At 45.7% G+C, this 14,446-nt stretch overlaps 1 protein-coding gene across 1 annotated transcript in view; it reads left to right on the forward strand.

The window, feature by feature from the left end:
* Positions 1-357: 357 nt before the first annotated feature.
* The window catches only part of LOC135918261 (uncharacterized), a 103,279-nt gene continuing 89,190 nt past the window's right edge, over positions 358-14,446 (forward strand). The window contains exons 1-4 of the mRNA XM_065451929.2: positions 358-410; positions 683-783; positions 2,827-3,105; positions 12,540-13,025. Of these exons, the coding sequence (XP_065308001.2) occupies positions 373-410; positions 683-783; positions 2,827-3,105; positions 12,540-13,025 (904 nt within the window). The 5' untranslated portion in view covers positions 358-372. The remainder of the gene's footprint in view (positions 411-682; positions 784-2,826; positions 3,106-12,539; positions 13,026-14,446) is intronic.

Below are 14,446 nucleotides of genomic sequence, written 5' to 3' on the forward strand. Positions count from 1 at the left end.
ATGATGGAGTGCACGTCGTTGCTGTACAACAATGACAGCACGTGCGCGCTCTGCGTGTCGCTCGCAGAAGCGATGATTCGGCATGTCCGAGAGCAGAAAGGGCTGCTGACGCCCTCAAGTGGGATTCACGACCGCGAGTGTCTCGGTAGCAGGTGTTAAAGATGGAATCCGAAGATGGTGACGAATCTAGGGCGAGATCTTGCTGATCAGCCGTGGTTACTTAGGAGCTGCAGTGCTGTGCTGCCAAGCACGACGCCTCGGCACGAAATCCCGGTCGCCGCGGCGGCATTTCAATGGGCAACACATCGCGAAAATGCCGTTGTTCCGCACATTGGGTGGACGGTCAAGAACCCAGGTGGTCAAAATTGATTCATGGAACCTCCCTGCGGCGTGCCTCAATCAGATGGCGGGTAAGGCGCGCAAACCCACCGAACTTAATTTTTCATTTGAACATCTAGCAGATCAGTCTGTAAGATGTTTTATGCTCGAGTTTACGTGGAATAAGAGTGCGCAAGGTATGTCACGGCAATCCTATGACGTCGTATGCAGGTTCCTACACGACGTTTTGTGTTGTTAGACGCCCCTAATGAAGGGGTTTTGAAATGTCTGCAATACCTAATACGCGTCCTTGCTCTGCTCAGAAATTGCCGCATTATTAACCCATGTACAATTCACATTCCAGTGAGGCGTTTGGTTGGAGCACTGTTGCAATGTTCGTGATCTGCCTCGGGTTCCTCTGCATAGCTGCTGTGTTATCCTTCCTCTTATCAGATCTTGGCGCTGGTGAGTGCCCTGCACGTCTAGCCACATCAAAGCTTTTTTTTTTCATTTGCCCGCGCGCCAAGCTGACGCAGCGCCCCTACGCAGCTATATATACGTCTGTGTATAAGCTCAGAGTAACCCGGCTTTACATACAGCAAAATTAGTCATTGAAAATGGTACAAAACGCGCATTCGAAAAGCACCCAAACCTCGCTGGAAGTTGTCCTGGAAAAATGTTTAAACTATCGCGCATTATATTTCAAAGAGGTGTTGAACTTATCACGAACGAATTATAGCTGGACTTGTTTGTGTGTGGTGCAATTAGGCGCATTTACAGAAATTATTCAAATTGCCATAATTGCAGACGTTTCGGGTATTTGTGGCTCTTTCAACAGCTCGTCCAATCAGTACAGTCAGGCATATCGAAATGAGGCCTCTTTGGAACAGCTACTCACGTGACTGCGTAAACTAACCAGCTTCTGTGCCATATAATAATATCGGTATAACGCAATGACTGTACGCTTTTCGTTTCAAATACCTTCTGCTAAATACAGTTCTGTTCTGTACCAACCAGAATATTACACAGTTTCTCATTTGCCAACATTTAGACGTCATACTTATCAGGCTTGCATATGTTCACTGAACGACTAGGGTCCTTCAGTGAACCAATATCCAAAAGCCAATATGTTTCGCAACCTTTAAGATACGGATTGCATAATTTGTGATGTAAGGAAACGTCTGAATAATTCTGCTTGAAACAAAGCACACTTGTATTAGAAGCCATGATGTTTAAAATAAGAATGAAAACAGGAACAGCGCAACACAGGACGAGCGAGTAAAGAGCACAGGACAGAACTCGGAGTAGACACCAAATGATTTATTTGCAAAAGCAGCGTATAAAACCATCATTGAATGTGATATAAAGAACAACAAAAGAAGAAGAAGCGATAAGGAGCGATAAGAAGGATAAGATTCTTTATGTCACTTGGTGGTACTTCTGCAAATAAAGCATTTCGTTTCTAGCCAGCGCACTGTCTTGTTCTCTTTACTCGCTCGTCCTGTGTTGCGCTGTTCCTGCTTTTATCTTAAAGATAAAGCAACCAGCCCCATTGAACACACTGTTAATGATGTTTAATATGACACGCTATTAGAAGAAGGGTGCAAATTAACATACACGTGCAGATGAAATAGAGTTATACTTTAATCATCAGTGTATGCATGTTAATTTTTGTCTCTTTTCTAACAGCTAGATTTGGTCAGTGAGCTCTACACGAGTACGCTTAATGTAACTAATTGAACATGTCTTACAGGCGCTTATTTATTTTCGGCGTGCGCGCGATCAAGGTTGAAGGAACCGAAATTATATACAGTTACGGCTCAGCGCCACGTGCGAAGGGAATGAAGAGGATGAACTGCAATCGGCTCTTGTGTCGGAGAATACTCCTCGACCAACCTTTACGGCGTCTCCACGCTTTGTCCCGGATAACTTTGCTTGACTGATATTTGTGGTGTCGTTGTTTTTTTCTCCTAACTGGCATAAGCCCACGGGATAATATTTTGTTGAGAAACATTTACTGAACACTTTTTCTTTATATCACTGCTTGTTTCCCCTCCAATCTCTTGATAATTTTACGAGTATCATTAAAAGGAACTTCCCAATTGCCTTTAAGAGATCTTGGTGGTTGCACAAGGAACCCCTTCACAAAATGTCGCACAGAGATTAAACGTTCTACCAAAAAGCTGGGGGCTGCAGATTCGTATGTCAGGTTTAAGCTAACAAATACCGAGTAAACATCGCCTAATCACGAATTCTGTGGCCCCTTTTGACTCATCGCTAGACACCACCTGTTCAAGCCTGAAATATTGTTTCATCGGAACGCCAGTAATATTGCCATATACGCAGTTGTTCCCCGTAAAATTGCGTAACTACGCCCTGTGACCAAGTCACATACTGACTTGGTCAGTACTAATACTGACTCATTAGCGCTCGTCCTGTCATCTTCTCTGTCTTTGTCCCTGCTATTTTGCGCTAGTCTTTTTAATAATGTGACTTGGTACCATGCAGATGACGACGATGATAACGTCGGCGGTGGTGGGGACGTTGCCAAGGGAGATACCAAGGGCAAGAACAGCAGTCATCTGGCGGTGCCGGTCAAGATCATTGTCCCAGAAGGCCCGCCTCCGCCCTCCACATCCGTACCACCTGTGTCAGCACCGGGAGGCATTCCTCCGGCACCAGAAATAATGCCTCGGGTGCCAGAAACCATTCCTCCAAAACAGCGAACCACTTCGCCTGGTCTGCCGACAGCAACACCGCGAACTACGCAACCGCAGTCATCTACAGGTAAGTACCAGTTCAAGGACCTCCGAGCCGATAGCATGATTAAAGAAAGCCCAGTCATTGAATTCGCCGCACCTTTACCTCCCTGGCTAGCACGCTCGCTGCCTAGGACCAGATGTTTGGATTTATTCCCCATAGCTGCGGCCGCATTCCTAGGGAGGCTGAAGGCAAAAGCGTTTTTATACGTAGACCAGCGTTTTCGCATGCGAGTCACTAACGCAGTACAGTACCCCAGCTGGTACCTGGCAGCGCAGGCGCTTCGTCTGGTTTGGTGCGTGGAACAAAGTCGAGCGATGAATCGGTCAATTCTGTTCAAAACATGTCAGCTTCGGAAAGGCTGCTCAGCCAGAATGGAATCCTCCGTTTATGAACTAATTTCGCTCCGCCTGCTGTCGTGTTCACAGCCAGGCACGTGTCTGGAGAAGACCAACCAAAGACCGAATTATAGGGGACCCTGACCCTGGCGCCCGATTATTGGACACGAGACTGCATTGCTGTGCATGTAACATGTGTTTTTCTTATAAGCCGCGATACAAAAAGATATTATTAGGCTACCACAGTGCCAACACCAGTTCCTACACCCAAATATTACAACCTTAGGAAATAGGTGCATTTGTCAGTGACATTGGTGAAACGCCCCCGGCACGTCCTACTTTTGCAACATGAAATGCGTCACAGTAACTCTTTTGTATACATTGAAAACAATGAATCACAGGCCCATCTACTTACAGGAGTCACAATACACCGTTTATATGCGGGCGGAAGCAATTGCTTGGAGTGTACGTAAACTGATTTCCGACATTTGGCGTCCGCCCAAGGGTGTTTTTACCTTCTGTTGCATATGTAAACATGGTACTTTGCATGAGACAATCTGACTTGCTTTAGCGTTATATACCATGGCGGCAGTCGTTTCTGCAGTTGTTTCAACAGTGGTTCTTCCACCAATGAAATTGCCAGGACGATATTTGCTGCTACTCCGTAGGAGAGGTGCCCCCTTTTTTTCAAAAAAGGTGAACTGGTCACTACGGACACAGAACAGTGTCAAACCAATATTTACAAATATATCAGAAATATTACGTTTATATCCGCGCAAAAGAGTTCGGGAAGGGAAAGGTACGGGGTGAATTAATATCTTTCCCACATTTGGCACACCGCAACAGCCCATGCAGTATAGTGCATTCACAATAGGTATGCACCGCTACATACATAAGAGCACGGTTGATGTTTTAGTGTCACAGAATCGGAACAAGGGGGAGGGACTTAGCATGGCTGTCGGGCGCTGGCTAGGACTTCGTTGGGTGATAGTGGGAGCGCGCCTTGAATACTTTCCGTCCCACTGACTTGATGAACATAAATGATGAACAGGAAAACTTTATGAATCCATAAAGTAACCTCTCTTCCACTTGGTTCGCCATCATGCCTCGAAACACTATTTAGTACTGTACCTCTAACTAGAGGTATAGTACAAAAGGGCGCACGGTACTAACTTTCGCCCTGCGTGCCCTTTTGGGGCTATACCTCCAATTGCGCACTGCCAACTAGCCAACCAGTCCGTTATCTTGAACTGCACTTTCACGATACCAATAACGCCGCCGCCACTGCACGAGACATGTCATGGACACCCGTGCGCCTGAAATATTAAGAGCCGCACAAGGAGCGGGGAAGATTTGAGCTCGGAGCATTTTCATGAGAATCGATAATGCCCATGATAAGACAGGTGCTGATGCGCAAATGTAAACCAATCAACTAACCAAAGGTGCGCAATGAGCCCACGTGAAGCAAAGTTCCTCAGAACGCTGGTCTCATTAAGATACTTTGCTGATAGTTATGGTGTGTTTGGTGTATCGCCACGTTTGGTGCCCGAACTTAAGCGTGGTTACTCGCGTCATTGAAGTGAGGCTTGAACAGCTTTCCACTAAGCCAAAGCAAGCGCTGAAATGCTGAAAAATGCGCAACTCCTACAGCAGTGTGCGCCACTGTTTTACACATGCGACTCGGCCGCGACGTCATTGGGAAGCCGTAAGCCGGGGCATGTGTTTTTTAGGGATTTTGGCTCTTTTCGTAGCGGAGTAATTGGGGAAATACGAGTGCTATTTATGAAGCCATCTTACAGTGCTGGCATGTTTCCGTTGACATCGTCCCGATGGGTGCAATCTAGTGTGCTCTGAGAACGATGTAGCTACATGCCATGATGTAACATGTACCCTGCATGCCAATCCCGAAAATACGAATTCACATTTACCAGTAAATAATCTCAGGTTACTTTTCCTATGCAAATAAATCCATATTATATGCCCCCAAGCTTTCGTTGCCAGCAGCCGTAGCCACGCAACCAACTCTCGTCATGAAATTAAGCACCACGACATTGGCCCGCTTGCCCTCCACATGACAAAGTTGAGCGATCTTGGTAGCGTAGGCCAGCTGCCTGTTTTCGAGATGCACCGGCGGGGCAGGCTAACGGCGCGGGCCTCTGTCTGACGTCCGACTGTAAAACGAGGGGACTCAAACCCTGCGTTATATTGTGTATCTCCGTCGTGTAATGTGCATATCATATTATTTTAGGTCATACTGATCTGGTAGGAGCATGCTAGGCATTCTTCCAGACAAACATCTCCAGGATTCATTTAGGAGCTTCTCTTTGACTGTGAAATGACAGGGCTGCAATAATACTTCGAAACTGAAGTCAACAGGCGATTTCCCTGATGGACAGTACGTTTGTATATACTGCATATTTTATGCCTGTCGACCTCACAGGTTATGCAAAACAGGTCGTTCTGCTTCAGGGTGCGACCTGTTGCCCTAAGGATGTTCTCTTAATGAGAACTTTACCCATTGTATGGAACATATCTCACGTAATTTTCACGTTTCTTTTTCTATGGTAATCTCTTGTAAAGGGACCCTGAAACAATTTAGACAAATATGTGCGAATGTACGTACACAGTCGTTAGGGTACCTCCTTGTGATCATTAAGTGACGCATTTAAGCGCTCCGCCTAAAGAATGTAATTCAGTATAAGGTTTTAAAAATGTACATCGCTACCAATCGCAGGGACGCTGCTCCCCTGAGTTTTCTACCGCCTCTTAAAGTTGACACAGTTAAACCAACTGACGTCACTAGGCCGAGCAGTCAATTTGGGTACCCGGGTTGCGTTATCGATAAGTTTTTCAAGCTTATGGCGAAGAAATCTTGTTTATTTGTTTAATAAAATAGTAACAGAAAAAGAATAGGGAATGCATGACGACAATTTATCACTACGTTCACGCACTTCCTCCACAGAGCGAGTGTCGTCGACTGTGTTACAGTTCTCAGTGTTCACGCAAGCTGCGCGGTCAGTGTTGGTCTCGAGCAATCTTTCCGTGAGCACCATGGATCGCCCATGCAATGTTAATGGCTGCAATTATTGTGATCCGCCATGTGTCAAGCTACCATATCGTGTCCCTGTGCCATACAACAAGCCAGAGGAGTGGGTGCGGCGAATCGTGCTGTTGGTATCCGATTGACGCAAGCCAATACACGTTCCAGGCTGTCAATTGACGCCGGAGGAGTACTACCCCAACAGAGAGTTCTTGCGCGCCAGGTCAGCTGTGCATGGGCCGTATTTCAGGGCCCTAGGTCAGCCTGTGGCCGCTGCTAGCACCAAAAGCCCGCCCAAGCCCGACAATGAACAACGAGCCCACCCGGCCCGACCCGGTTTAAAAAAAAGCAGAGGCCCGAACCAGACCGGCCCGGCCAGACATCTTCAGGGCTTTATTGCGGGGCTGTATTGTAAAACTTTATTTGTCCAACAGATGTATGGAAGGCTTTAAGCAATCCCACCTAGACGACGGCCAGGAGTCCTTGGACCCTAGCGGCGGTTTAGGCCAGTCGGACGGTCTTGAGTTGAATCTCCGGATCGGAGCTGAGTAATAAGGTCTCCCACTGTTCTAAAGACTTTATTATATTAAGACGAGAGCCTTAAGTGACTTGTTACAATGACTCATACCCCAAAGGGAGAGAGAGTGAAACAACTTTCTTCGTCAGAGTGGAGATGGGCTCGTCAGGAAGGCCAGATGGCCACCAGGCGATGCGTGACGGCGACTTCGTCGGCTCGCTCAATGGCTCAGATTTGCACGCCCGGGCTGGAGCTAAGGAGTACTTCCTCCCACGATGAAGCTGATGGAGAGGCCAGGTCATTCGCGGGGAGGGAGGTTCGCCTCAGAGTCCTAGAGGATGTCACTGAGAGTAGCTAGCTCGCCGTACACACTGAAAATGTGATGTCTATTCGAGTGATGCAAAAAATCAGTGACCTAAAAAATATCATCATCAGGGATGGCTCTACCAGCGTAAGCAAGCAAAGATGCGATGGCTAAATATGAATGAAGAAAGAAATAACGAACGCAAGAGAGAGAAGGAACAAAAGGAATATAAGGAAAGAACAAAGAAAGAAGGAACGAATGAAAGAAAGAGAAACGAAAGAAAAAACGAAATAACCTTTAGGTAGTGCATTAGGTGCCCCTATGGGTCCTTCAGGAGGTGAAACTACACCCGCATTCGTTTAGTTCACACTGCGACTCGTTATGTCTTGCAAGGAGTCTAACACATCCGGTCGTATAACTTAATGCGTTACCACGTGTGCAGCAGGCTTTTGCATTCACGTGTTACACGAGTGTACCATGCTGCAGAACTTTTCTGATGCAATGACATTTTGTTGAACATGTTCAAATAAAACATAAATAAGCTTCCGGCACTTACGACAGTGGCAATGCAAAACAAACACATTACAAGTTATGTACAAACAAGTTTTCCAATGGTTTGAGCTTTCAACAAGTACTGTGCTCACAAATCCCGCGAACTGAAGTTCCGCTCACTGCTAGCTCTGATAGCCGGGATCGCCAAGATCTTCCTGGCAAGTAAGGCAAACTTTGACTAAATTGAATGCTTGATTTTCCAAGTCTTCAGCACGTTAGATGTGGAGCAACGCAAACACTCCATTGTCAAATATTCACGGCGCTCATCTCGCATCACGGACATGGTCCTGTCATTGTGACACCACATCATAGCTTTTTTTGTGACGAGCTGTTCTGGAGCAGTACCGCACACACCTCAGAAACCAAAAGACCACGTCGTCTTACGAGCGTGTGTATTTCATCGCGCTCCTTGGATGTCAGCATTCGAAGATGCTGAGACGGAGGGAAGGGAAGTGCGGATGTCTTGTGCTCAAGGCTGGGACTCACAATTGTTTTCAAGAAGGGAGCTCGTGTTCTTGAATATTTTTACGCAGCCTTTGACGGAAGCCGGAGATGTGTATAAAGGTCTTTTTGAAACCTATCGAAATGCAGGAGAACCAGATAGAACGTTGGACGTTTCACTTCTTCTAGTACCCTCGTAGCTTCACGAAATGGCTTCAGACGTGTAATGAGCTCTTATAATGTGTTTTACCTATTTCTTCTGCGATTGCAGGATTTCTAGGTTCAATGTTTAAATATCCCCCAGCTGACCAAATGCTGACTTTATCGTAGAAACGTTTGTGTTCCAACATGTCCGAACCTGTTGACAAACGTCTTGGTTGATTTGGCTGGCTAATCCACTTTGCTTTAGAAATTTCACTACGGATTTCATGTTCTGTGGTGTCTCGGAATTGGCAAGGCTTCGTTCTAATGAACTATGCGCAAATTATGTTGCGAAGAACCCTATTGAGAAAGTGGGCGCAACAGTTCGGCCTGCTGTAGGGCTACAAAGCAGCAGTGTTCGTCCCCTGGTCGTTAATAAATCTCTTGCGTCAACTGGGGAAGCCACACGTGAAAAGATCATGAGTGAAAGCACCAATCGCCATCAATGTAATGTGCTGCAGCAGTTATGCAGGCAATTTTTCTGTAGTCATCCGTCAACGTGTCTGTGGTGACTGTACAGTGTTGTTTCGGAATGGCTGCCGAAACTTCCGAAATTAGGACCTTACGGACCTGCTCGGCTAGTTCCGTTACTTTTGTTGACACAGCTGTGTGATGGAGAAGAATGTCTCGGAGATTAACATTGCCATGACGAGCGCAGTGTGAATGAGGTGTTGAGATACTTTAGCAAATTCGCTGCCAGTGAATATGTCTTAACTTCGCATATCCTTGGCAGAAAAATGTACATGAGAGAGAGTCGGTTGTTTCTTTACAACTGCCGGCAGTTACGTACTTGTTGGCGTCCAGAAAGTAATCATAATTGCATTTTCAGGACTGGTCTTGCATCAGTGTCTTTGCAGATGCGATGTTCTCTTTCTTGAAGACTCATATGCGAGAAGTGGATCCCAGAACGTGCATTAAGAGGAAGCTTTAGCTCGGGTGCTCCTATCTAAATACATGTAAAAGGAGAATTCGTTTTTCTAGGCAACCACTGCACCAAATTTGACGGGGTTTGCTGCATTTAAAAGAAAAACTTAAAATCTAGTGACTGTTGGTTTAGAAGTTTCGATTTAGGTCGTCAATTTTTAATAAAAATTTGGCAAAAATCGCAAATTTTCAGAAAACGAAACTATCAAGTTTACAACTCCGTAACTCAGCAAGAAAAAATGATATCGCAATTCTGTCAATTGTACCTGATAGCACATCTAAAGCGGACAAAATTGATATGTTATACATGAACCTCGACAAATGGGGAAATGTGTAATTACAACTTTTGCAGAACCCTCGGAAACAACGTAACAAATTCACGTAAGATGTAAACTGACATAACAAATTTGACCGCTTTGAATGGTCTAATGGATGCCGTTTACAGAATCGCGATATCTGTTCTTGATGCAGAGCTATTAGTTTGTAAACTTCGTGCTTCTATTTTTTTCAAACGTCTAAATTTTTGAAAATCCTTTTGGCAAAATTCAAGCCCTAAATCAAAATTCCACTTCCAACAGGCACTAGAATTTAACTTTTTCTCTCAAATGCAACAAATTTTATTAAAATCGGCCCAGGGGTTATCTCAGAAAAACGTTTTTGCGTTTTTACATGTATTTGAATAGGCCGCATCGGAGTTGGGCCCGAGCTAAAGCTTCCTCTTAAACTTCCAAAAGCGAGGACGTTTTACTCTCTACCAACAGAAGAAACTAATCCAACACCGCACTCTTTGCATACGTTTTTGGTGGCAACTTGTAGCAGCCAGTGGCATGCCGTTTCTAATGGAAACAGCACTGTTGGTTGCCGTAATGAATGCCGCTTTATTCGATCTCGAGAACGGTCGAGGTTCTGAGGCATGAAAGCTTCTTACTGACAGGCCACAATACAGGGACGCAGGGCCAAAAGTAATGGCGCATGTTACGTTTAATGACCTGCCCTTACGCTCTGCCAAAACGTTTCTTTATGCATACAAGCCCGGAGAATATGCTCATTATCGGCTAGAACAACAGACGACTCGCCGGCAATATCGGAAGTCGACGTGCCAATTGTCATGTTTACCCTCCCTGTATAAAGCTTGAGCCGAACAACTGCTGGAGACGCTTTAAATTCCACAGAGTTCCATCCCTGCAAACCCGTCACCTGTCATCTGACAGCGACAGTACCATTGCACCGTACCGCCACCACATGGATGTTGTTAATTTCCCAGTCAAACGCTATCATTGCCTATAAAGGCGCCGTGGAAACTGGACAAAGGCTACAAAGGTGGCGCCTCCAGTGATCCTGTCGAAGCATGGGGGCGCATTGCTTAAGTAAATGCAATCTTTTTCACAAGGGATAGGGGAGCCATCTACAGCAAACACTTACACTGCATATTTACGAACGTACCGATTGCTTGTGATTGCACGAGTCTGGGTAAGGTACCGATGCCAATAACCAAAGGGAAATCCTACGTTTCCTTGCTTGTATTTGCGTATTTTGTTGTTATGGTTTGTTAGTCGGTATGTTTTGATTTCCTCGAAGGGAGGCTACAACGTGAGCAGTGGCCAAAAGCAAGCAGAAACGTACAAAGAAGACCCTCAGAGGGATCGTAGAGAGAAACTCATTTGCCATGCCATGATGTATCAACTCGCCCAAACCGCTACATTGGTTTCAGCGAGACAGGCCTTTCAATCCTGGATGTTGTGCCCGAAAACCAGTTTGCCATAGCGTCCATGTTTCGGGCTCGAGTCGCGCTCTGCACGTGACCCGGCCCACCCGACCAAAAAAATTTGGTGGCCTAAGCCTTGCCCGCCTCCGAGTCAAGGTGCAATTGGGCTACCCGAGTCCAGCCCGCGGGCCGCACCGCGCATTGGCTTTCGGGTCGCCTGGCGCCCGCGCACACCTCTAGTCCAGTATTCATGTAAGCACAAGCAGACTTCGCGTTTTACCGGATGAGCGGAGGCTCGTGCATGAACGGCCTTCATGGTACCATGCACCTGATGGCTCAGAGCACAACCAGACGAACACAGAGCTAATATAGCAGTAACCAATTGTAATCTAATTTGCTGCTGGTGTAAACTTTCGGCAGGAGCCTAATCAGGAACATGCCGTCTTTTAAGTGTATAGAATATTTCCAATTGGTTGCAGCAATATTAGCTCTGTGTTTGGCTCGTTAAGCTCTGCGTCACCAAGGGGTTGCACCACGCAACCTGCTCAGGCCACTCCAGTTCACGCTAAAGCCTCTTCATCACCGCGATGGTAGTATGGATAAACTTCAGTTCACGCCTCTGCCCATCCGTTAAAACGTCTATCTCGCCTACGTTTATCGGAATAGAGGGTACGTTCAGCGCTGCGACGGAACGCTCGCACGACACCATGCCACATCATGACGAAGAGCCAGTGAAGGCAGGTCTTAGTCCTGATCACTCGGGGAACGAGTTGAGGAGAAAAAGCACGACTACGGAGGAGTATAACTAGTAATCACCGCTCCACTTAAATTGTGGCGTGAATGTTTTACTGTAGCAGTAACCTACGCATCTACAAAATTTGACCAAACCGCTTCAGGATTCCTTTAGGATTGATTTCATTCACTCATAATACGGCTTTTATGAAATTAGCAGTTGCCAATATTGCAGCTAAGATGTGACCTGACAGTCGGCGAAATACATCCTTCTCTCCGTAAATAATGCGTTCCTGACGTGGAAAAGCTTTCTATTATAAAAAGTTTCATTTCGGTAGTTGTAGATTACACGGCGCTACCCTGGAGGGCAGTTTGGTGCCCCCTTAAAGGGCAGCAGAGCGCTGTGCTGCTTGAGCATCGCTCATAACGTACACCCGTGAGCAAAAGTATACGGACCACAGAATCGCCGAAAGAATTGAATTCCTTCCCAATTAGCATGCGTAAACTGAAATTAACCTGTGCACTGGAAAGTTCGCAATCCCAAGCTTAGAATGCAGTTCTCTTTTTTGAGTATTCACAGGCAAAGTAGGCAATCATCTTTATCGTGCAATCCCTGGTTTTTTGCTCACGGGTGTGTCAAGCGAGAATAGTGTCATATGTCGAAAGAGCAACGGAGCATTCACGGCTGTCTTTGCGTGTTGTCTTAGGTGTGCCGCCGCCGGTGCTGACGTCGGGGATATCGAGTACTCGAGGATACTCGAGGATATATGACGTCGAGGATATCGGGGGTTCGACAAATGGCACGAGCAGAAGTCCTACGATGAGGAGTACTACGACCACCAAGACCAAGACTGCAAGGACCACGACGAGCACTACTACGACTACTACAACCAAGACGACGACTACCAGGACTACTACGGCCAGGACTACTGCGACCAGGACTACTACGACCAGGACTTCTACGACTACCATGACTACTACGACTACCACGACTAGTACGACCACCACGACTACTTCGACCACCACGACTACTTCGACTACCACGACTACGACTACCACGACTACGACTACCACGACTACGACTACTACGACTACGACTACCACGACCACGACTACAACTATCCCAATTATGACCATCCCGACCTTGCCGACCATCGCGACCAACGCGACTATCGCGACCTCCTTGCCAAACTGTAAGTTGAGCCGTGGTTTCCATAGTGCGAGAAACGCTCCGATGCTCTTGAGCTGATCGGTGTATCTTAACAAGGGGCATTGCCCTATGGTTACAATGGTATAAAAGGCTTGCACACAAATGTTTTGTCATTTTCAGCAGTTCTTAGGGCTGCTTGCAGAATAAACCACATTTGAGTAGTGCCAGTCTAATCGATATCGTGGACTACAGGTGCAGTTTTTATTATGTTACCCTTAGAGCTGGAGTTGCCCTTCCGAATGGCTCGTGCTTTCATGTGAATAAGCAAGCAGTACCTGTGTAAAATATAGGACAAATCTTTTTGTGAGTCAGCGTCTGTCTTAGCATCCGCTAACTGTATTTCATTTAAGACACCTCCTCGTGCCTGCACTGAAGACAGTCATAGCACAAGGCAATAGCCTTGTGCCAAGATAGTAACCTTCCGAAAATGCATTTAGAGTTCCCTTAGGATTCGCAGTGAATTTATATAGAGTCTCAAGGGACTCAGTAGGAACTTGCGATCTATAGAGCCATGTGAACAGAATCTCTATACGAAGTCTAAAGCAGCCTGCCTATAGAAACGTCGTAGTATAAAGAACATGTGCAATAAAGGACTTGACATCAGGTGCACTGAACTCTATGAAGCAATTAGTATAGAACGTATTTATTTATGTCTATAAAATGGCTCTACATTCGCCCTCTATAAGGATTCAATAGAGGCTGCATTCGCATTATATGTACTAAATTGTATTGCGGAATGTTTCGGGACCATTTTTAGCAATTCTAATGCCGCCTCTGTCTTTATTGGCTCTCCACTGCGAACCTATATACGTTAAATATTGGGTGCATTGGCATAATATGCACTAAGTTCAATAGAGCAATGTTTATAGGACGTCGTGATAATTTAAAGTACGGCCTGGCTATAGAATTACTCGCCATTTTCACCCTATAAATATTCAGTAAAATGAGTTGAATACTGTTCAACAAAATATATAAACCTATTCTTTACTCAAAATATCAACAGTGCACCCACTGAAAATTTTCTACCTGGAATAAATGATATGATCATTAGTACAAACTGATTCAGAGCGAAGTAGACAATTGCACTTGCCTTTAACGTGGTGCGAGACCCTCAGTACTGACCACATACTGACATATTGACACATTATAGTAAGCTTCGCGTAATGTACCACGTTTAGATATCTTGCTTTTAGCTCGATGTACAGAGCTAAATCGCTAAGATCTAAACCACTCAGGCCAATTTCCAAGGAATAAAAAGCCTCATTATGTCAACCCCATTACAGACCTTTCTATCATCAAGCAAGAACATCTTTAAAGAGGCACTCATTCAATGAAGCAAACGAGTTACAAAACAAAAGGAGACAAACCAAAGTAACGTCAATGAACTGCGTATTAGTACATTTT

Source organism: Dermacentor albipictus, chromosome 2 (assembly GCF_038994185.2).
Source record: "Dermacentor albipictus isolate Rhodes 1998 colony chromosome 2, USDA_Dalb.pri_finalv2, whole genome shotgun sequence".
In the NCBI taxonomy this organism is placed as follows: domain Eukaryota; kingdom Metazoa; phylum Arthropoda; class Arachnida; order Ixodida; family Ixodidae; genus Dermacentor; species Dermacentor albipictus.